General features: G+C 47.9%; 1 protein-coding gene across 1 annotated transcript in view; it reads left to right on the top strand.

Annotated features, from left to right (window-relative positions):
* The first annotated feature begins 11,032 nt into the window (after nucleotides 1–11,032).
* c9orf72 (C9orf72-SMCR8 complex subunit) overlaps nucleotides 11,033–24,344 on the top strand; it is a 21,817-nt gene continuing 8,505 nt past the window's right edge. The window contains exons 1-7 of the mRNA XM_084013520.1: nucleotides 11,033–11,192; nucleotides 11,840–12,320; nucleotides 19,777–19,872; nucleotides 20,063–20,127; nucleotides 20,660–20,732; nucleotides 21,258–21,383; nucleotides 23,754–23,989. Of these exons, the coding sequence (XP_083869646.1) occupies nucleotides 11,874–12,320; nucleotides 19,777–19,872; nucleotides 20,063–20,127; nucleotides 20,660–20,732; nucleotides 21,258–21,383; nucleotides 23,754–23,989 (1,043 nt within the window). The 5' untranslated portion in view covers nucleotides 11,033–11,192; nucleotides 11,840–11,873. The remainder of the gene's footprint in view (nucleotides 11,193–11,839; nucleotides 12,321–19,776; nucleotides 19,873–20,062; nucleotides 20,128–20,659; nucleotides 20,733–21,257; nucleotides 21,384–23,753; nucleotides 23,990–24,344) is intronic.

Raw genomic sequence — 24,344 nt, 5'->3', positions numbered from 1 at the left:
ATGACATCATCACAGAAGAGGGCGCAGCGCCATGACATCACCACAGAAGAGGACGCAGCGACATGACATCACCACAGAAGAGGACGCAGCGACATGACATCACCACAGAAGAGGACGCAGCGACATGACATCACCACAGAAGAGGACGCAGCGACATGACATCAGAGAGAGGAGGCCGGTCGAGCCACCAGCGCCAGGAAACCAGGTCGGTGCACGACGAGCAGACGGACCCTTAGACTCCTCCACAGGTATTTTGCGCTGCAAGATTCCCCGTCCTGCTGCAGTCAACGGGGGCGTTTCCCTGCAGGAGAGCGGCGGTGAAACTGAAGCACGCTGGCTGGTGGCGGCTGATGGCGGCGGCTGGCGGCTGATGGCGGCGGCTGGCGGCGGCTGGCGGCGGCTGGCGGCGGCTGGCGGCGGCTGGCCCGTTTAACCCGGCTCGGGTCAGAGTGGAAGCACCGCTCGGCTCTGAGGAAAGTGGCCCATTAAAACGCTGCTCGTGGCAAAGTGTCAGCGAGAGGTTGGGAGTGAAGGATGAGAGCAATAAGAGCAAAGAAGCACATGGCGTTGCATCAGCAGCCGTCTGGGATCTCTGGGGGGGGGGGGGGACGCCGGCTTACAGACCCCCGGATCTGGATGAGCTCGGACCTGGGAGCTTAAGAAGGCGCCCCTGCAGAGCGTTACATGCAGTGTTGGGCAAGTTACTTCAAAAGCGTAATGCATTATTTATTACTTGTTACTGTCATTTCAAAGTAATTAGTTACATTACAATATTACTGTCTTTGAATTGTAAGGCATTACACTACTTTTACATTACTTTTGCATTACTTTTCGCCAAAATAAAAGGAAATATGGATTTTTTTATTCTCAATAGATCTTCTTGTGTTCAATGCAGCTCATTACACAGCAGGATGTGATGTTTTTCGCTTCAAAATAAAAGAACGAAAAACGGAAAATGACTCGTATCCCGTTATTCGTAAAAACAGAAAACGACTCGTTAACTGATATTAGATATTGTGTTCATGAATGGGATTCGGGGATGAAATAACAGGGCCATTTTTCATTCCAGATTTGCCGTTCGTCTTTTTTAATGACCTTGAAGGCGCTGTGTTATGCTGTGAAATTACCTGAAAGCCTACCTGAGACATTTAGGGGAGCTCTAAAACACTGTTCATTAACGCTCTGACAGCGTCTGACGCTCGCGTTTTGAAGTAAACCTACTGTTTTAAACTCGCACCAAAAGCGTTATGACGCGGACATAAAAGCGGTTAACAACCGACGGGGAGAATCGGAGCCCGCCTCTTCGCCGCCGCCCCTCAGCTGTTGATCCTCGATGTGCCGGGTCGGCTGAGCTCTGACCGGCTCCGTGAGTCGGTGTCCAGCTCATGGAGCCTGCTAACAACAGCGCTTAATTAACATTGTGTAGAGTCACACGGACCGGCTTTCACACGTTTGGCAAATTTGTATAAAAACAACACACCAATTGATTTCAGGTTTAAAATGCATTGTAACGCGCGTTACTGAGATTTGTACCGAGTAAAATATTACCATTTTTTTTTTTGTAATGCCTTACATTACCGCGTTACAGCAAAGCGTAATGCATTACTTTTGTAATGCGTTACTCCCAACACTGGTTACATGTGTATAAGGATTTACATCCGAGGACCCGAAGACATGGATTCATGCAGGATTCATGCAGGGGCCATGCAGGGGCCATGCAGGGGACATGCAGGGGACATGGCTCCAACATGCCATGCAGGATTCATGCAGGGGCCATGCAGGGGACATGCAGGGGCCATGGCTCCTACATGCCATGCAGGATTCATGCAGGGACCATGCAGGGGACATGCAGGGGACATGCAGGGGACATGGCTCCAACATGCCATGCAGGGGCCATGCAGGGGACATGCAGGGGACATGGCTCCAACATGCCATGCAGGGGCCATGCAGGGGACATGCAGGGGCCATGGCTCCAACATGCCATGCAGGGGCCATGCAGGGGCCATGCAGGGGCCATGGCTCCTACATGCCATGCAGGATTCATGCAGGGGACATGCAGGGGACATGCAGGGGCCATGCAGGGGACATGCAGGGGACATGCAGGGGACATGGCTCCTACATGCCATGCAGGATTCATGCAGGGGACATGCAGGGGCCATGGCTCCTACATGCCATGCAGGATTCATGCAGGGGACATGCAGGGGACATGCAGGGGCCATGCAGGGGACATGCAGGGGACATGCAGGGGACATGGCTCCTACATGCCATGCAGGATTCATGCAGGGGACATGCAGGGGACATGCAGGGGACATGGCTCCTACATGCCATGCAGGATTCATGCAGGGGACATGCAGGGGCCATGCAGGGGCCATGCAGGGGACATGCAGGGGACATGGCTCCTACATGCCATGCAGGATTCATGCAGGGGCCATGCAGGGGACATGCAGGGGACATGCAGGGGCCATGGCTCCTACATGCCATGCAGGGTGACTTGACCTCGAAGGAGGGGTGGTTTTTCTGGGCCTGTTGCTGCAGTCGCCACGGTGCTGAATGATTCTAAATGAGTAATCTGAGTCAGGACTCGCCTGCTTCCCCACAGACACTAAATCACAGAGGAAGAAAAGCAGCGCTAGGTGTTGATTAATTCCAACATTAACTCCCAGTCGGCTTTAAACAGGCCCATTGTTCAACGCCGACGTCTTCTCACGCCGGCGCTCTCCTCGCTGACTCGCCGATTCATGTGGTGCATTGTGGGGAGGGGACCAACGGCGACCACGGCACATATTTGGAACTGATTTAAAGACGGAGCTGTGTCCTACATGCAGCCAATAAACGTGTCCACTGCTTGTTATTGATACACAGTCATTAACACTCATTAACAAACGATTCTGGACGGCTCCGTCCTCCGTTTGAGTGCTGGTCCCGAGTCAGCCGGCGGTCATGATGAGGCGGCGGCGGCGTTGCTGGATGAAGAGGTCACCGCCACACTTAGAGGGTCAGCGGAGCTAATTAGACGGAATGGACGACGGGACCCGAGGGGTAAACGCAATCACCAGCGGAGTGGAGGAGATCAACCACCAGACCAGATGATGAAAGTATACGTCTTCAAGCCCTGAGACACCTGAAGCACACACACCACCTGTCTGTCTGATGACAGCGTGACCACGAGGATGTAAAAACCTGGATCCCACATAACACTTCCTCCGTCAGCGGGTGGAGTCCGTCTGCAGAGAGAAGCAGCCTGAATACTCATGATCATATTAATAATCATCTCAGGACAGCCATGAGCAAACATAGCGGCCCGCGGCGTTTCATGTTGTCTGTTTGATTATTTGATCCGGGATAAGAGAGACCCGGGGAACCCGGACGCCCCCCCCCCCTAACAACATGGCTGCGTGGAAACGACCGGGAGTCCCTGAATGCCTCGGCAGTATAGGAAGGATGGGGATGAATTTAAATCTGCAGCAGTGAGACCGGCAGAGACGCTCGGCGCCGTCTGAAGGCGTGATGACATCACTGCTAATAGAATCATCCTTCATGGGACACTTCACCCCGATATCAACACGTTTCCCTCGTTCTCAGTCTGGATTTGGTGTTCATGTGCATGTAGACCTTCTCTGCACTTGAATCACACTATCAGACACTCAAAGTTACAACGGCGTATTAGGGACACTGTAGGACAAAACGGAGCCGATAGACGGGGTCAATATTCTCAGATAAGAAGTGTTGAATTTGCGAGTTTATAAAGTGGTAAATGAATTGCTTTAACAGCGTCGTCGCCTGCCGATCGGTGGACCTGATCAATAACTGCTTCAGCAGCAAAAAGGGCAGCCGTTGTGTAGAAAACAAGGCTTTGTTTTGGTCTCATTTTGAACCAGAGCCTCTGCAGATGAATTCAATATGTTTCTATAATTTCGGTATTATAGAAACTGGATCGGTCTGTACGGGATCCAGGAGGGACAACCAGTGAGATTCATCCTTTCTTTGTCGTAGTGAAGAGGAAGACACATCTTTAATGTGGAGGTTTAATGTAGCAACATGGGAAAGGAAACATCTAGATCTCCTCAGTTATGTGTCATGATCTGTGTTTTTATTGGTTTAATTTCCTGTTTTATTTTGTAATTTTGTCCCCTGTGTGGTTTCCTGTCTTGTACTTCCTGGTCCTTGTTGTTTCTGCTGTCTTGACTCCCCAACCCTCTCGTGTTGATTACCCTACCTGCCCTAATGTGTTTCACCTGTCCCTCGTCAGCTCCCTGCCTCGCTGTGTATAGAGTCTGTTTCCCCAGCCTCCCGTGTCCCTGGAGTTACTCGTGTTCCTGCGTCCAGCCTCCCGTGTCCCTGGAGGTACTCGTGTTCCTGCGTCCAGCCTCCCGTGTCCCTGGAGGTACTCGTGTTCCTGCGTCCAGCCTCCCGTGTCCCTGGAGTTACTCGTGTTCCTGCGTCCAGCCTCCCGTGTCCCTGGAGGTACTCGTGTTCCTGCGTCCAGCCTCCCGTGTCCCTGGAGGTACTCGTGTTCCTGCGTCCAGCCTCCCGTGTCCCTGGAGTTACTCGTGTTCCTGCGTCCAGCCTCCCGTGTCCCTGGAGGTACTCGTGTTCCTGCGTCCAGCCTCCCGTGTCCCTGGAGGTACTCGTGTTCCTGCGTCCAGCCTCCCGTGTCCCTGGAGGTACCCGTGTTCCTGCGTCCAGCCTCCCGTGTCCCTGGAGTTAGTCGTGTTCCTGCGTCCAGCCTCCCGTGTCCCTGGAGTTACTCGTGTTCCTGCGTCCAGCCTCCCGTGTCCCTGGAGTTACTCGTGTTCCTGCGTCCAGCCTCCCGTGTCCCTGGAGGTACTCGTGTTCCTGCGTCCAGCCTCCCGTGTCCCTGGAGGTACTCGTGTTCCTGCGTCCAGCCTCCCGTGTCCCTGGAGGTACCCGTGTTCCTGCGTCCAGCCTCCCGTGTCCCTGGAGTTAGTCGTGTTCCTGCGTCCAGCCTCCCGTGTCCCTGGAGTTACTCGTGTTCCTGCGTCCAGCCTCCCGTGTCCCTGGAGGTACTCGTGTTCCTGCGTCCAGCCTCCCGTGTCCCTGGAGGTACTCGTGTTCCTGCGTCCAGCCTCCCGTGTCCCTGGAGGTACTCGTGTTCCTGCGTCCAGCCTCCCGTGTCCCTGGAGGTACTCGTGTTCCTGCGTCCAGCCTCCCGTGTCCCTGGAGTTAGTCGTGTTCCTGCGTCCAGCCTCCCGTGTCCCTGGAGGTACTCGTGTTCCTGCGTCCAGCCTCCCGTGTCCCTGGAGGTACCCGTGTTCCTGCGTCCAGCCTCCCGTGTCCCTGGAGTTAGTCGTGTTCCTGCGTCCAGCCTCCCGTGTCCCTGGAGGTACTCGTGTTCCTGCGTCCAGCCTCCCGTGTCCCTGGAGTTAGTCGTGTTCCTGCGTCCAGCCTCCCGTGTCCCTGGAGTTACTCGTGTTCCTGCGTCCAGCCTCCCGTGTCCCTGGAGGTACCCGTGTTCCTGCGTCCAGCCTCCCGTGTCCCTGGAGGTACTCGTGTTCCTGCGTCCAGCCTCCCGTGTCCCTGGAGGTACTCGTGTTCCTGCGTCCAGCCTCCCGTGTCCCTGGAGGTACTCGTGTTCCTGCGTCCAGCCTCCCGTGTCCCTGGAGGTACTCGTGTTCCTGCGTCCAGCCTCCCGTGTCCCTGGAGTTACTCGTGTTCCTGCGTCCAGCCTCCCGTGTCCCTGGAGTTACTCGTGTTCCTGCGTCCAGCCTCCCGTGTCCCTGGAGGTACTCGTGTTCCTGCGTCCAGCCTCCCGTGTCCCTGGAGGTACTCGTGTTCCTGCGTCCAGCCTCCCGTGTCCCTGGAGGTACTCGTGTTCCTGCGTCCAGCCTCCCGTGTCCCTGGAGTTACTCGTGTTCCTGCGTCCAGCCTCCCGTGTCCCTGGAGGTACTCGTGTTCCTGCGTCCAGCCTCCCGTGTCCCTTCGTGTTTTGTTAGTAAGTGTTTCTTTTGTCTGCCGTTTTTACCTTTGTGGTCTTCTTTAGTTGATTCTTTGTTTGATTTAGTTAAATAAACATCTTTGTACTGCATTTGGGTCCTTACCTCCTTTTTTCTGAGTCCCCCGTGACATTATGTAACATTCTTATATTGAATTATAACCTTCTAATAAAGCTGTTCTGTCGCTCTCACTCTGTTACATCCACAGGAACATAGTGAAATACACTGACACATACTAATAATACACTCCCAGCCCCTTCAAAACTCAGGTCCCGCTTCAGGACTCGGGTCCCCCTTCAATTCTCGGGTCTTCCTTCAGGACTACGGTCCCCCTTCAGGACTCGGGTCTCCCTTCAGGACTAAGGTCCCCCTTCAGGACTCGGGTCTTCCTTCAGGACTCAGGTCCTCCATCAGGACTCTGGTCCCCCTTCAGGACTCGGGTCCCCCTTCAGGACTAAGGTCCCTCTTCAGATCTTCACCTCTGAGCCACTCTTCTTAGTTCCTCTTAGTTTCAGGGTTCTGAACTCCTTTAATGTCTTTTCTTCCCAGCTGACATTTGGAAGAAAATAGACCCGACGCCCGGTTTGATGCCTGGACCTTCCTGTGTAGACGGTTTGTTAACCACCCAGAGGATGTGGACAAATGTTCACTTCCTGTCTCTTCAGTCTTCAGCGTCAGATGTGAACCCAGTAAACACATGAAACTGGTTCAGGTCTCAGGTCTTCACCTTTAAACTGAACTCAACTTAAATGTCAACAATGGAAATGACGCCTCGACTCCATTTTGTTCTTCAGGAGAAACTTCTCAAAGCGCCTCCATGTTCACCGTCACCCACCTTCCTTCACTTTCTCCCTCCCTCCCGCTGTCGTTGGCGGTGTGAACTTTGGGATGATTTATAACCCGCTCTGAACGTTGCAGTAATCGGGGGAACGTTCCCGGTCTGACATTATTGGATTCCTGATAACGCAGCGACCCGGAGGATGAACGCTCTTCATATCATCACACTTTTATTTATTATCCTAATCCTTCACACATGCAGCCACTTTCACATCAAATCCGACCCCGAGCACATGAACTGCCATTAAATCTCCTTCTGTGAGACAGACAGTATGTGAGACGGGTGAAGTCGCCTGTCTGTTGTGTAATACTGGCTGTAATAGTCGGCCTTTGAAGTTCCCTCCTTTGAATGGCGACAGCGATCCGATGGTCCGTTTTAGAACCGGAGGTGGCTTTGAAACCACACAAAGGGGATCTGGTCTGTTAGGCCTCTTTGTACTTAAAAGCACCTTTTAATGGCGTCTTAATCCAGCTCAGATTAGCAGTTCGCAGGTGGTTAGTGTGTCCAACACTTACTGACAACTACAGCACAAATGACTCGCTGAGATGAGAGAGGATTAACCTTACCTCCGAGGTTCTCTTTGATCCGCCATCAAGTTCAGATGGACGTCAGGAAAAACACAGGTAGGATGCTGAGCTGGGTCCTGAGCTGGGTCCTGATTTGGGTCCGGAGTCTGGGGTCGGCATCATGTGTGTGATGCTGCAGATGGGTCTGCTGGGAGTTTTAAACACTGGTCCAAGACCTAACCCTAACCCTGTAGAACCAGCTGGCATGGTGAGCGGGTGTCTGCTGGGAGTTTTAAATTTCATTTTTCATTTCATATACTTTAATTGTCCCGTAGGGAAATTTGTTGTGGACTCACCAATGGTCCGCAGTTTAAAAATAACAGAAGAACAGCAACATTGAATGATCACACCAGGCGACATATATCACACATGCAAGACAAGTACACGGCAAACAATAAATGTCAAACGATCAAATACCCGTACTGTTACAGTACACGGCACCATAAAATGTCAGTCAGTCAATCAATCAATCAATCAAACATCAGTCGATTTGTAACCTGTACGGATTCAGTACACAGTAGACAACACGTACCGATCTGCTACCCATACCATCACAGCACACAGCAACAATAGAGGGCAGTTGACCAAACCATTACAATACATATTGTTACGTCAACTGTAAACTACATATGTGCATTCAGGATATTAACAGATGCTGGGATAAAGGAATGTTTGCAACGGTTCAACCTGCTCCGGGGAACTCTAAATCTCCTCCCGGAAGGAAGCAGCTGGTACTCTGAATGGAGAACATGAGATTGATCAGACAGAATTTTTCGTGCGTGTCTCAGAGTGGATTGTTCGTAAATGGTTTGAAGAGAAACATGATCTTTGACGCCCATAATTTTCATGGCATGATGTACCAAACGATGAATTTGTGTCTTCAGATGTACGGACAAAATGCTGGTCCGAGGCCTGTAGAACTGCCAGCAGACACCCACTCACCATGATAGTTGGTTCTACAGGGTTCGGGGGTTAGGGTTTAGTCTTGGACCAGCGTTTAAAACTTCCAGCAGACACCTGCCCACCGTGCCAGCTGGTTCTACAGGTTTAGGTGGTTAGGGTTAGAGTTAGGTCTTGGACCAGTGTTTAAAACTCCCAGCCGACACCCACTCACCATGATAGTTGGTTCTACAGGGTTCGGGGGTTAGGGTTTAGTCTTGGACCAGCGTTTAAAACTGCCAGCCAACACCCACTCACCATGATAGTTGGTTCTACAGGGTTCGGGGGTTAGGGTTTAGTCTTGGACCAGCATTTAAAACTTTCAGCAGACACCTGCCCACCGTGCCAGCTGGTTCTACAGGTTTAGGTGGTTAGGGTTAGAGTTAGGTCTTGGACCAGTGTTTAAAACTCCCAGCCGACACCCACTCACGCCATTGCCGTGGTAACAGGAAGTTCACCTTTAACAGGCAGTAATGAGATGTAATGTACTTAAACTTAAATGAATGAAAATTAACTTAAATGCAATTTTGTATCCAACTAAATACAAAATGAAACTTCATTTTTTTTAGCATATGAATATAACATACAGCTGTGGTGATTACATTGTTAGTCATCTACGTCATTCATTTTGTTGGCATCAAAGAGGAATTAATAAAACCTGAGGATGGCGCTAGAGGAAACATCGTCAAAAATCCTTCCCTTCATCCTCTGAGGACCATGAATGTCTAAAGTGTGAGGTCATCCACAGGAACATACTGTTTAGAGTTACAACGATGAGCTAGTCTGAATCTGTGAAACGGAAGGTTCCTCTCCGTGAGGATTATCCTGTTTGGAGTCAGGGATGCTGAAGTTTACAGAAATGACCAGTATTTTCTTCCACACTCGCTGTGAAGGAGGGAAATGAACTGTGACGTGGAAAACTCCAGCAGACAGACTTCCCTCCCTCTCGTTGGGGCCATACACATAAAACGGATGGGAATAAGAAAAGTGCTCTCCAGGTTGAATGATGAGCTCAGATGAAAGTGACACACTTTTAAAACCGAGTCTTTCTGCCGTCAAAGAGAACAGAGTCTTTGTTGAAAGGAGGGATTTCTAACAATATCAGAGAGGCTGAAGCTCTGAGGAGGTTGTCACAGTCTCACTGATGAAGAGGAGGAGGAGGAAGGTGGTGGAGAGTTCAGGGCCTATTTTTACCTTCTAGTTAGATACGACAGAGAAGACTACAACGCAAACTCTCTTTATATTTTACGGCGTGTAAACGACACCTGCTTTTGGGTTCCACTCATTTGTTAAGAAATGGTTCAACATTTTGGGAAATACAGTGAAATGAGAAGATGATGACTGATGAAGCTACAAGTAGAGGCAGGGAGATTTGTGTAGCACCATTCCACACATAAGGCAATTCAAAGTGCTTTACAGAGGCAGAGAAATACATGAATAGCAAATGACTTTCATATTTTTAAATAAATATAGAATTAAAGTAGAATAAAAACAGTAAAAGTGACATTAAAACAGAATAAAAACAGTAAAAGTGTGGTTTGAAAACACTAAACCAAGCAGCAGAAATCTAATGTAAATTCATGAGAAAGCTGCAGGAAACAATGTTGTCAGCCCGTTCTCAGTCTTCAGCTAAGCTAACAGCTAACCAGGTACTCGTTGAACTCTCGTGTCTGAGGTTACCATGGCAACGTGGAGGCGGACTACAGTGAATGAAATGTTATTTCTCTACATCCCAAACAAGAGATGGTGGAGGCAGAGACTACGTATTGTAATGTTGAAAGCGTGTGAAGATGAGAGCGAGCAGGCGTTTGGACATATGACGGATCCGGGGATTATCCAAGCCTCTGCTACAAGAGACCCTGCAGGACCTGAGTAACACCACCATGCTCCACCACCATGCTCCGCTGCCAGGAAGTCAGTTACGGGTCTGGCTGATTGCATCTCGTCGTGGTCTGCAGCCTGACGAGTGAATGTGTGAGTGCCTCTCATGTTACAGCAGACTGCAGACGGCTGGTAGCAGCACTGATGGTGATGATGATGATGAAAGTAAACGTGTCTTTGACCCAACAATGGAGGGAAGTGTTCACTTTGGGAGAATTCAAAAAGAGACACTAATAGCCAGGGAGCTGGATCCAGTCCTCCTCGTGAACTGAGATCGGGGGAACCTGGCGAATCATAAGAGGAAGATCTGGAGGCTCTTTTATGTAACGTGAGGTGATGGGGTACAGTCGAGTCCACCAGGAGTGAATTACCACAAACACGGACGAGTGAACCTATTTATTATTAACGTTAACATTATCAGCTCCCACTGTTTGCTGGAGGGTTCACATTGTGATAAGGTGGAGATAAAGATGATCAACTTCTTCATGGTCTGTGATTGGTCAGTGTGGAGTCGCTCACTGAAGACCTGCTTATTATTCATAATAATAATAATAATAAACTCAGTGGACACAATGGGACGGAGATAAGGAGTGATGGCTTAAGGACTACAGGTGTTTTAATGTCCAAAATATCTCATATCTCCTCAAGGGAAATCACGCAACCATGTTAACGTGTGTTGCCATGGTAACGGGTCCCCTGGAGGAGGTCCTGCGGGTCCAGGTCGATGCATCCGCCCATGTGACCACCAGGCTCCATGTAGATGGGTTTTCTGCCTGGACTGAAAATGACATCATTGTCCCAGTGGCACACCTCCTCCGCTAGAGGTCGCTGTGCATCTCTAACATTGGATGACGTAGGCTGACGTAGAGGAAGAAGAAGACAACAACACCGCAGCATCAGCTGGCTGGCTCGCCGCTGCTACATGCTAACAGACACACACACCCAGCGGTGACACCTCAGCGCCGTGAGAGTCTCCTCACGGTGACGCGACTGAGCACCGAGGTGGGAGAACAGGTGAGTGCTGGTGACGTCATCCCCGTCCTTCGCCTCTGCTAGTTTGGCTAACTAGCTTGCTTGCTAGCTAGCTTGCTTCACAACCCCGAATTAGCCCGAAACAAGGTAGAATAGTGACGTTACTCCCGTCGTCATGACGTGTAAACTACCACGGACTGTTCACGCGAGCTCCCCAACCTAAACCCGCGTTACGTTAAATGTGTAAATTCATAACCAAACTCGGTTGTAAAAGATGTCAAAATAAAGCCACATTGCTCTGTGCGGATATACGGAGCAACCTGGCAAAGCAACAACTTCACGTCTTAATTAAACACGAGTTGCTGGTAAATTCGGCATACATATTAATACATTAGGTGGGAGAGGTATTTATTATTTAGCCTTATACTCCGCGCTACACGTCTGACGCTCCGCATCCATCACGTGGTAAACGTCTGACGTAGAGAGCGACTGTGGAAACTCAATACAGTGTAACTATATTATTATTATATATATCATTATTATTTTAGAAGGAGTTTATTTTGGCTGTGTCCCAGAAGTATCAGCTGACTAGAGCAACGTCCCAGAATCACTTCCGTTTCCTGTTGAAGGCTTCCCTGTGAGGCGTCTGGTTGTTCTGATCGTTCTTGTTTCCTGTGTTCGTGATGAAGGTTTCCCGTCCACCGACGTCTCCACGCTTCTCTCATGTCCTCTGGCTGTCCACCTCAGTCCCCGGCCGTGGCGAAGTCCGAGGTCTCCGTGGAGGGAGAATGCCCGCTGCTGGCCGCCACCTTCGCCTACTGGGACAACATCCTGGGCCCTCGGGTGCGCCACATCTGGACGCCAAAGGGAGACCACCTGATGTTCCTCAGCGATGGCGAGGTCACGTTTCTGGCCAACCACACGCTGAACGGGGAGATCCTGCGCAGCGCCGAGTGCGGCGCCGTGGACGTGAAGTTCTTCGTGCTGGCAGAGAAGGGCGTCATCATCGTGTCGCTCATCTTCGACGGCGAGCTGAAGGGAGACAAGAACACGTGTGCGCTGTCCATCATCCTGCCTCAGACGGAGCTGGCCTTCTACCTGCCGCTGCACAGCATCTGCGTGGAGAGGCTGAAGCACGTCATCCGCAAGGGACGCATCTGGATGCAGAAGGTAGCCGGCCGTTCTTGCTGATCCACTTCTCGCTCTGGGACGCCAGAGTAGGCAGCTTATTACACCTCACACTCGTAAACCTACTTGGAAGCGGGATCCGTCCTCGGTCCCCGACTTGAGATGGATATTAGGTAATCTATCACCTCAGTTTTTACTCATCTGGGGTTTGCAGCAATGTTGGCAGAATAATAAAGTTGCAGCCTCCCAACACAGGGACTAAATTAGCTAATTAGTCTGAGGGATCCTGCAGAGCGAGGAGGTGGGGGGGGGTACCATGACGCACAACACTAAAATTATATCACCGCTGCAGACGCTGCTGTAAAAGTGGTCTACCAGGCCGAAAGTCAACCAGTACCGGTTAATCAATCTGTTATTCTCCTTTTCCACATCTCGTTTGCTACTTTAACCTTTGACCTTGTCAGACCCCGGCATCATCTCGTTACTTCTTCCAAAGTCTCTGCTGGTTCCCCAAAGCAGCAATTAGTTTATATTCTATTATTTCATCGAATGTGTGGTCAGCTGTGTGTCCTGAAACATCTTCACTAACAGCCTTCATGTTGAGTTCATGTTCATGTAGCGTTCATGTTCATGTAGCGTTCATGTAGCGTTCATGTTCATGTAGTGTTCATGTAGCGTTCATGTTCATGTAGCGTTCATGTAGCGTTCATGTTCAGTAGCGTTCATGTAGCGTTCATGTTCATGTAGCGTTCATGTAGCGTTCATGTTCATGTAGTGTTCATGTAGCGTTCATGTTCATGTTGCGTTCATGTAGCGTTCATGTTCATGTAGTGTTCATGTAGCGTTCATGTTCATGTAGTGTTCATGTAGCGTTCATGTTCATGTAGCGTTCATGTAGCGTTCATGTTCATGTAGTGTTCATGTAGCGTTCATGTTCATGTAGCGTTCATGTAGCGTTCATGTTCATGTAGCGTTCATGTAGCGTTCATGTTCATGTAGCGTTCATGTAGCGTTCATGTTCATGTAGTGTTCATGTAGCGTTCATGTTCATGTAGCGTTCATGTAGCGTTCATGTAGCGTTCATGTTCATGTTGCGTTCATGTAGCGTTCATGTTCATGTAGCGTTCATGTTCATGTAGCGTTCATGTAGCGTTCATGTTCATGTAGCGTTCATGTTCATGTAGCGTTCATGTAGCGTTCATGTTCATGTAGTGTTCATGTAGCGTTCATGTTCATGTTGCGTTCATGTAGCGTTCATGTTCATGTAGCGTTCATGTAGCGTTCATGTTCATGTAGTGTTCATGTTCATGTAGTGTTCATGTTCATGTAGTGTTCATGTAGCGTTCATGTTCATGTAGCGTTCATGTTCATGTAGCGTTCATGTTCATGTAGCGTTCATGTAGCGTTCATGTTCATGTAGCGTTCATGTTCATGTAGTGTTCATGTTCATGTAGTGTTCATGTTCATGTAGTGTTCATGTAGCGTTCACGTTCATGTAGCGTTCATGTTCATGTAGCGTTCATGTTCATGTAGCGTTCATGTAGCGTTCATGTTCATGTAGCGTTCATGTTCATGTAGTGTTCATGTAGCGTTCATGTTCATGTAGCGTTCATGTTCATGTAGCGTTCATGTTCATGTAGCGTTCATGTTCATGTAGCGTTCATGTTCATGTAGCGTTCATGTTCATGTAGTGTTCATGTAGCGTTCATGTTCATGTAGCGTTCATGTTCATGTAGCGTTCATGTTCATGTAGCGTTCATGTTCATGTAGCGTTCATGTAGCGTTCATGTAGTGTTCATGTAGTGTTCATGTTCATGTAGTGTTCATGTTCATGTAGTGTTCATGTTCATGTAGTGTTCATGTAGCGTTCATGTTCATGTAGCGTTCATGTTCATGTAGCGTTCATGTTCATGTAGCGTTCATGTAGCGTGCATGTTCATGTAGTGTTCATGTTCATGTAGCGTGCATGTTCATGTAGTGTTCATGTTCATGCAGCGTTCATGTTCATGTTGCGTTCATGTAGCGTTCATTTCATGCAGCGTTCATGTTCATGTAGTGTTCATGCAGCGTTCATGTTCATGTAGTGTTCATGTTCATGCAGCGTTCATGTTGATGTAGTGTTCATGTTCATGTTGCGTTCATGTAGCGTTCATTTCATGCAGCGTTCATGTTCATGTAGTGTTCATGCAGCGTTCATGTAGCGTTCTTGTTCATGCAGCAGTCATGTTCATGTAGTGTTCATGTAGCGTTCATGTAGCGTTCATGTTCATGTAGCGTTCATGTTCATGTAGCGTTCATGTTCATGTAGTGTTCATGTAGCGTTCATGTTCATGTAGCGTTCATGTTCATGTAGCGTTCATGTTCATGTAGTGTTCATGTTCATGTAGCGTTCATGATCATGTAGTGTTCATGTAGCGTTCATGTTCATGTAGCGTGCATGTTCATGTAGCGTTCATGTTCATATAGCGTTCATGTAGCGTTCATGTTCATGTAGCGTTCATGTTCATGTAGCGTTCATGTTCATGTAGCGTTCATGTTCATGTAGTGTTCATGTTCATGTTCATGTAGCGTTCATGTAGCGTGCATGTTCATGTAGTGTTCATGTTCATGTTGCGTTCATGCAGCGTTCATGTTCATGTAGTGTTCATGTTCATGTTGCGTTCATGTTCATGTAGTGTTCATGTTCATGTTGCGTTCATGTAGCGTTCATTTCATGCAGCGTTCATGTAGTGTTCATGCAGCGTTCATGTAGTGTTCATGTAGCGTTCATGTTCATGTAGTGTTCATGTAGCGTTCATGTTCATGTAGCGTTCATGTTCATGTAGCGTTCATGTTCATGTAGTGTTCATGCAGCGTTCATGTTCATGTAGTGTTCATGTAGCGTTCATGTTCATGTAGTGTTCATGTAGCGTTCATGTAGCGTTCATGTTCATGTAGCGTTCATGTAGCGTTCATGTTCATGTAGCGTTCATGTAGCGTTCATGTTCATGTAGTGTTCATGCAGCGTTCATGTAGCGTTCATGTTCATGTAGTGTTCATGTAGCGTTCATGTTCATGTAGTGTTCATGCAGCGTTCATGCAGCGTTCATGTTCATGTAGTGTTCATGCAGCGTTCATGTAGTGTTCATGTAGCGTTCATGTAGCGTTCATGTTCATGTAGTGTTCATGCAGCGTTCATGTTCATGTAGTGTTCATGTAGCGTTCATGCAGCGTTCATGTTCATGTAGTGTTCATGCAGCGTTCATGTAGTGTTCATGTAGCGTTCATGTAGCGTTCATGTTCATGTAGTGTTCATGCAGCGTTCATGTAGTGTTCATGTAGCGTTCATGTAGCGTTCATGTTCATGTAGTGTTCATGTAGCGTTCATGTAGCGTTCATGTTCATGTAGCGTTCATGTTCATGTAGTGTTCATGTAGCGTTCATGTAGCGTTCATGTTCATGTAGTGTTCATGCAGCGTTCATGCAGCGTTCATGTTCATGTAGTGTTCATGCAGCGTTCATGTTCATGTAGCGTTCATGTTCATGTAGTGTTCATGTAGCGTTCATGTAGCGTTCATGTTCATGTAGTGTTCATGCAGCGTTCATGCAGCGTTCATGTTCATGTAGTGTTCATGTAGCGTTCATGTAGCGTTCATGTTCATGTAGTGTTCATGTAGCGTTCATGTTCATGTAGTGTTCATGTAGCGTTCATGTTCATGTAGCGTTCATGTTCATGTAGCGTTCATGTAGCGTTCATGTAGTGTTCATGTAGTGTTCATGTTCATGTAGTGTTCATGTTCATGTAGTGTTCATGTTCATGTAGTGTTCATGTAGCGTTCATGTTCATGTAGCGTTCATGTTCATGTAGCGTTCATGTTCATGTAGCGTTCATGTAGCGTGCATGTTCATGTAGTGTTCATGTTCATGTAGCGTGCATGTTCATGTAGTGTTCATGTTCATGCAGCGTTCATGTTCATGTTGCGTTCATGTAGCGTTCATTTCATGCAGCGTTCATGTTCATGTAGTGTTCATGCAGCGTTCATGTTCATGTAGTGTTCATGTTCATGCAGCGTTCATGTTGATGTAGTGTTCATGTTCATGTTGCGTTCATGTAGCGTTCATTTCATGCAGCGTTCATGTTCATGTAGTGTTCATGCAGCGTTCATGTAGCGTTCATGTTCATGCAGCAGTCATGTTCATGTAGTGTTCATGTAGCGTTCATGTAGCGTTCATGTTCATGTAGCGTTCATGTTCATGTAGCGTTCATGTTCATGTAGTGTTCATGTAGCGTTCATGTTCATGTAGCGTTCATGTTCATGTAGCGTTCATGTTCATGTAGTGTTCATGTTCATGTAGCGTTCATGATCATGTAGTGTTCATGTAGCGTTCATGTTCATGTAGCGTGCATGTTCATGTAGCGTTCATGTTCATATAGCGTTCATGTAGCGTTCATGTTCATGTAGCGTTCATGTTCATGTAGCGTTCATGTTCATGTAGCGTTCATGTTCATGTAGTGTTCATGTTCATGTAGCGTTCATGTAGCGTGCATGTTCATGTAGTGTTCATGTTCATGTTGCGTTCATGCAGCGTTCATGTTCATGTAGTGTTCATGTTCATGTTGCGTTCATGTTCATGTAGTGTTCATGTTCATGTTGCGTTCATGTAGCGTTCATTTCATGCAGCGTTCATGTAGTGTTCATGCAGCGTTCATGTAGTGTTCATGTAGCGTTCATGTTCATGTAGTGTTCATGTAGCGTTCATGTTCATGTAGCGTTCATGTTCATGTAGCGTTCATGTTCATGTAGTGTTCATGCAGCGTTCATGTTCATGTAGTGTTCATGTAGCGTTCATGTTCATGTAGTGTTCATGTAGCGTTCATGTAGCGTTCATGTTCATGTAGCGTTCATGTAGCGTTCATGTTCATGTAGCGTTCATGTAGCGTTCATGTTCATGTAGTGTTCATGCAGCGTTCATGTAGCGTTCATGTTCATGTAGTGTTCATGTAGCGTTCATGTTCATGTAGTGTTCATGCAGCGTTCATGCAGCGTTCATGTTCATGTAGTGTTCATGCAGCGTTCATGTAGTGTTCATGTAGCGTTCATGTAGCGTTCATGTTCATGTAGTGTTCATGCAGCGTTCATGTTCATGTAGTGTTCATGTAGCGTTCATGCAGCGTTCATGTTCATGTAGTGTTCATGCAGCGTTCATGTAGTGTTCATGTAGCGTTCATGTAGCGTTCATGTTCATGTAGTGTTCATGCAGCGTTCATGTAGTGTTCATGTAGCGTTCATGTAGCGTTCATGTTCATGTAGTGTTCATGTAGCGTTCATGTAGCGTTCATGTTCATGTAGCGTTCATGTTCATGTAGTGTTCATGTAGCGTTCATGTAGCGTTCATGTTCATGTAGTGTTCATGCAGCGTTCATGCAGCGTTCATGTTCATGTAGTGTTCATGCAGCGTTCATGTTCATGTAGCGTTCATGTTCATGTAGTGTTCACGTAGCGTTCATGTAGCGTTCATGTTCATGTAGTGTTCATGCAGCGTTCATGCAGCGTTCATGTTCATGTAGTGTTCATGTAGCGTTCATGTAGCGTTCATGTTCATGTAGTGTTCATGTAGCGTTCATGTTCATGTAGTGTTCATGTAGCGTTCATGTTCATGTAGCGTTCATGTTCATGTAGTGTTCATGTAGTGTTCATGTAGCGTTCATGTAGCGTTCATGTTCATGTAGTGTTCATGCAGCGTTCATGTTCATGTAGTGTTCATGTAGCGTTCATGCAGCGTTCATGTTCATGTAGTGTTCATGTTCATGTAGTGTTCATGCAGCGTTCATGTAGCGTTCATGTTCATGTAGTGTTCATGTAGCGTTCATGTTCATGTAGTGTTCATGTAGCGTTCATGTTCATGTAGCGTTCATGTTCATGTAGTGTTCATGTAGTGTTCATGTAGCGTTCATGTTCATGTAGTGTTCATGCAGCGTTCATGTTCATGTAGTGTTCATGTAGCGTTCATGCAGCGTTCATGTTCATGTAGTGTTCATGCAGCGTTCATGTAGTGTTCATGTAGCGTTCATGTAGCGTTCATGTTCATGTAGTGTTCATGCAGCGTTCATGTTCATGTAGTGTTCATGTAGCGTTCATGCAGCGTTCATGCAGCGTTCATGTTCATGTAGTGTTCATGCAGCGTTCATGTAGTGTTCATGTAGTGTTCATGCAGCGTTCATGTTCATGTAGTGTTCATGCAGCATTCATGTAGTGTTCATGTAGCGCTCATGTTCATGCAGCGTTCATGTAGTGTTCATGCAGCGTTCATGTTCATGCAGCGTTCATGTTCATGTTCATGTAGTGTTCATGCAGCGTTCATGTAGTGTTCATGTAGCGTTCATGTAGCGTTCATGTTCATGTAGCGTTCATGTTCATGTAGTGTTCATGCAGCGTTCATGTTCATGCAGCGTTCATGTTCATGTAGTGTTCATGTTCATGTAGTGTTCATGTAGCGTTCATGTTCATGCAGCGTTCATGTTCATGTAGTGTTCATGTTCATGTAGTGTTCATGTAGCGTTCATGTTCATGCAGCGTTCATGAAGCGTTCATGTTCATGTAGTGTTCATGTTCATGTAGTCATGCAGCGTTCATGTTCATGCAGCGTTCATGTTCATGCAGCGTTCATGTTCATGTTCATGTAGTGTTCATGTTCATGTAGTGTTCATGTTCATGCAGCGTTCATGTTCATGTAGTGTTCATGCAGCGTTCATGTTCATGTAGTGTTCATGTAGCGTGCATGTTCATGTAGCGTGCATGTTCATGTAGCGTTCATGTAGCGTTCATGTTCATGTAGTGTTCATGCAGCGTTCATGTAGCGTTCATGTTCATGCAGCGTTCATGTTCATGTAGTGTTCATGTAGTGTTCATGCAGCGTTCATGTTCATGTAGTGTTCATGCAGCGTTCATGTTCATGTAGTGTTCATGTAGCGTGCATGTTCATGTAGCGTGCATGTTCATGTAGCGTTCATGTAGCGTTCATGTAGTGTTCATGTAGCGTTCATGTTCATGTAGCGTTCATGCAGCGTTCATGTTCATGTAGTGTTCATGCAGCGTTCATGTAGCGTTCATGTTCATGCAGCGTTCATGTTCATGTAGTGTTCATGTAGTGTTCATGCAGCGTTCATGTTCATGTAGTGTTCATGTTCATGTAGCGTTCATGTTCATGCAGCGTTCATGTTCATGCAGCGTTCATGTTCATGTAGTGTTCATGCAGCGTTCATGTAGCGTTCATGTTCATGCAGCGTTCATGTTCATGTAGTGTTCATGTAGTGTTCATGCAGCGTTCATGTTCATGTAGCGTTCATGTTCATGTAGCGTTCATGTTCATGCAGCGTTCATGTTCATGTAGTGTTCATGTAGTGTTCATGCAGCGTTCATGTTCATGTAGTGTTCATGCAGCGTTCATGTTCATGTAGTGTTCATGCAGCGTTCATGTTCATGCAGCGTTCGTTAGTTAACCGTTTGTCCGTCTTCAGGGCTACAACATCATCTCGGTGCTGAGTTTGGAGATCGTTCCCATCATGGAGCTGTTGGCCTCCATGAAGACACACAGTGTTCCCGAGGACGTAGACGTGAGTGACTTGTTCAAACAGGTTAAATAATAATGCCAGGGGGGTTCTTCTGTTCCCTACATGGTCACTCTGTTGCTGTTGTTTTTCTCATCGGTTTCCTCACCGCTGTGCCTGCATGTGTGCCCATCAGCACTTCTCTGATTGTTGAGACCGTTCTTAAAAATGACTAATTTGTGTTCCCTGCGAGCAGATAAAAGACACCGTGCTCAATGATGATGACATCGGGGACAGCTGCCACGAGGATTTCCTCCACAAGTAAGCACTCTGCGGTACGGGCGAGGCGGAGACGGATGATGAACAACGCCCATTTAACACCCATCAACCTCCCAATGATGAGTAATAGCTCTCCACTTAGTTTCCTCCAGAGGAAAGGACCAAAGCTGAACGCCGTGACTGCTGAGAGTCCTGAAAGTCCATTTTGGAAATGAAGCTCTCAATTTCTCAGAGTATTAGCTGAGCGTCCGGCGGTCTGTATTTACTGGGATCTTATTCAAAGCTGACGGAGCTTTTTAATAAGAGAATAACAGATATGAAAACATTGCTCATCGTTTTCATCTTTGAAACAGGTGAAAAATAAACCAATAAAGGACAACAGAAGGTGTAAAATGGAGCGTTAGTTTAATAATCTCGTCAAAGAGCCAGGATGTGGTGAAAGGTAAATGCTGGTCGGGCTCTCGTCTGTCTCCTCTCAAGCCCCGTCTCAACGATTATCCCTGAAGCTGTCGTTAACGACCACGCCGATGCTAATGATGCTAATTGGCTGTAACCTGTCTGTCCCGGCGATCAGGGCCGTCAGCTCTCATCTGCAGACCTGCGGCTGTTCAATCGTCGTTGGAAGCAACCCGGAGAAAGTAAACAAGGTAACCGCCGGATCAGTGGCTGATGCATCTACATCACTGAGCTGCTGGGTTGATGTGTAATTAGCCCCTTCATGCACTTTCTTAATCTCCTCTTGAGCTGCTGCTCATCTGAATGTCAGCGCCGGTAAATGAGTCTGAGCATACTGGAGTTACATGAAAAGAAGGTGGATACTAATAACCTGATATTACACACACAATTAAACGGCTGCAGCCTTCATCTGTGCTGTGATTGGCTGGAGGCCTGAACGGGGCACCAATTAACCTTCATTGGTCTCTATTAACGAGCCTCAGACCAGAACCTGGCTTCTCTATTTCATCGTGTGCTGTGTGTTTGGAGGTATATTTACATGTTTTTCATTTTTGCATTCACATTTTGAAGAATATTACATATATATATTGTGCTGTAAACTGTACTTGGATTTAGGAAACCAACCACAGCACGGTTGCATGTGGTTGCTCCCCCGGTAGTTGCGGTGATGTCACATTGTCCGTTGCCCTTCAGTGTGTTGTGGTTGTTTGTCGCAGATCGTACGGACTCTGTGCCTCTTCCTCAGCCCGGCCGAGAGGAGGTGCTCTCGCCTCTGCAAGGCCGACTCCTCCTACTCCTCCTTCAAGTACGACACAGGCCTGTTCGTCCAGGGGCTGCTCAAGGTAGCCTGCTCCTCCTCATACTCCTCCTCCTCCCCTCCTCCTCCTCCCCTCCTCCCCTCCTACTCTCCTCCTACTCCTCCCCTCCTCCTCCTCCCCTCCTCCTCCTCCCCTCCTCCTCTCCTCTCCTCCTCCTCCCCTCCTCCCCTCCTACTCTCCTCCTACTCCTCCCCTCCTCCTCCTCCCCTCCTCCTCTCCTCCTACTCCTCCCCTCCTCCTCCTCCCCTCCTCCTCTCCTCCCCTCCTCCTCCTCCCCTCCTCTCCCCCTCCCCTCCCCTCCCCTCCCCTCCCCCCCTCCTCCTCCCCTCCTCTCCTCCTCCCCTCCCCTCTCCTCTCCTCTCCACCCCTCCTCCTCCTCTCCTACTCCTCCACCCCTCCTCCTCCTCCTCTCCTCCTCCCCTCCCCTCCTCCCCTCTCCTCCCCTACTCCTCCTCCCCTCCTCTCCTCCTCCCCTCCCCTCCTCTCCTCCCCTCCCCTCCCCCTCCTCCCCTCCTCTCCTCCTCCCCTCCCCTCTCCTCTCCTCTCCACCCCTCCTCCTCCTCTCCTACTCCTCCACCCCTCCTCCTCCTCCTCTCCTCCTCCCCTCCCCTCCTCTCCTCCCCTCCCCTCCCCCTCCTCCCCTCCTCTCCTCCTCCACTAGTGTGATGTAGTCCTGACCTGGTTTCTGTTTCTGGATTGAAACGATGCAGAAAGATATTTGTATTTGTTCCGTCTGAGATTCTGGTCTTCATTACATCCTGTGGCCTCGTGTGTTCTTCATGTTTAATTATCCAGCTGCAGTGTGCAGGTCAAGGGTCAGCTCGCCTTCCTAAAGTTGAGTTTGTGAGTTGATTCCAGTTTTCCACGTAGTAATAATGATTATTTGCGAGGCAGCAGGGCGTCGTGTTAGCAGGCTTTATGTGGGCAGAACGACCCGAGCGGTGAGGCGAGCTGGCGTGCTCGTTAGTCCCGTCGTAAAGAGTCTGGAGCGCGGCTCCGTGGAGGATCTCCTCCTCTTATAGATTTACTCCCAACGCAGGGAACCACAGGAACCGGCCCAGGGACAGCCAGGGAACTGGAATAATGGATTAGAACCTCTGACCTTCCTTTGTTCACACAATACAATGCATAAACAACAGAATGACGTCCCATGGGTTTGTGCTGTTCGTGGAAGAAGCTTTTTTATTCTATTTCCATCCATTAATGACAGGCCGATGGTTTCCTGTTGATTCCAGGAATGAAAAAGCAGAACATTTAAGACGTTGTACAATGTAAGAGAACAACATGACTCCAATACTCCTCTTTTTTGTTTTTCCTCCTTAAGACATCCACAAATATCATCATTAATAAAGACTGAATTAACAGATATATCTACACATACACACGGGTAATTATACACACTATATTGCCAAAAGTATCTGCTCACCTGCCTTGACTCTCATATGAAGTGAAGTGACCTCCATTCTTAGTCCATAGGGTTTAATATGACATCGGTCCACCTTAACAGCTATAACAGCTTCAACTCTTCCTCCCTAAGGTGTTCTGTCGGGTTGAGGTCAGGACTCTGTGCAGGCCAGTCAGGTTCATCCACAGCAGACTGGTCCAGGTCTTTATGGACCTCTTTGTGCACTACTGGTGCACAGTCATGCTGCGTCATAACGTTATATTTCAGGTCCTCGGTGTGACTCTGTGGTGAAACGGTTAGCAACGCTGCCGACCGTGCAGGCGACGAGGGTTCAACTCCCAAGTAGTGGAATGTAAAATAATAACTTCAGATAGGTGTAACCCCCCAGGCACAAAAAGAACGTGGCTGCAGCTGAACATTAGGCAGAAGAATACTGCACATACATACAATACGTAGACTACGGTGTATGTTTTAATCATATTTCACATATTAAACAGTAAATATAAGCAGCTAATGTCCTTAAACATTTCAGAGACATCGCAAACAATCTAAAGAGCTCTGCAAAGAATCTGGATCATGTCCGCGATATGTTGAGATTATTGTTTAGATATGTGATCGGTTTGAGCGGTAATCCAAATCCTCTCCCGATGTGAAGCTCCTAGAATCACTTTCATTTCCACGTCGATGGTTGACGAGCAAACGACGGCAACTTTTACAGAGTTCAGATTCCAGAAAAAGATGGAGACAGACAGACAGAGAGACATGTAGGGAGCAAGATTAGGTTCACAGACTCAGTTACCATGGTAACAGAGTCGGTTACCATGGTAACTGAGTCCTAAAGGTTGAGTTCCCTCTCTTTCTGGAACAGAAAACTCTGTGTCTTCTCAGGGTGAACAAACTCAGAGTTTAACTAAACCTGCCTTCTTCACAGCCCTGAAGGTTTAACTTAGTGTTACAAAAATAATAATAATAAAACCATTCGTTCCCAGGACTCCACGGGCAGCTTCGTCCTTCCTTTCCGCCAGGTGCTCTACTCGCCGTACCCCACCACCCACATCGACGTGGACATCAACACCGTCAAGCAGATGCCGGCCTGTCACGAGCACACCTACAACCAGCGCTGCTACATGCGCTCCGAGCTCAGCGCCCTCTGGAGGACGGACAGCGAGGAGGACATCCCCCCCGACACGGTGATCCACACGGACGAGTCCTTCACCCCGGACCTGTGAGACCCACACACACATATACACACATATACACACACATACACACACATACACACACATATGCACACATATACACACATATACACACACATATACACACATATACACACATATACACACACATACACACATATACACACACATACACACATATACACACACATACACACATATACACACATATACACACATATACACACATATACACACATATACACACACATATACACACACATATACACAACACATATACACACATATACACACACATACACACATATATACACACACATACACACATATACACACACATACACACATATACACACATATACACACACATACACACACATA

Source organism: Eutrigla gurnardus, assembly GCF_963514095.1.
Source record: "Eutrigla gurnardus genome assembly, chromosome: 7".
In the NCBI taxonomy this organism is placed as follows: domain Eukaryota; kingdom Metazoa; phylum Chordata; class Actinopteri; order Perciformes; family Triglidae; genus Eutrigla; species Eutrigla gurnardus.
Note: the sequence above shows the minus strand (reverse complement) of the source record. Positions and strands in the feature narration are given on the sequence as shown.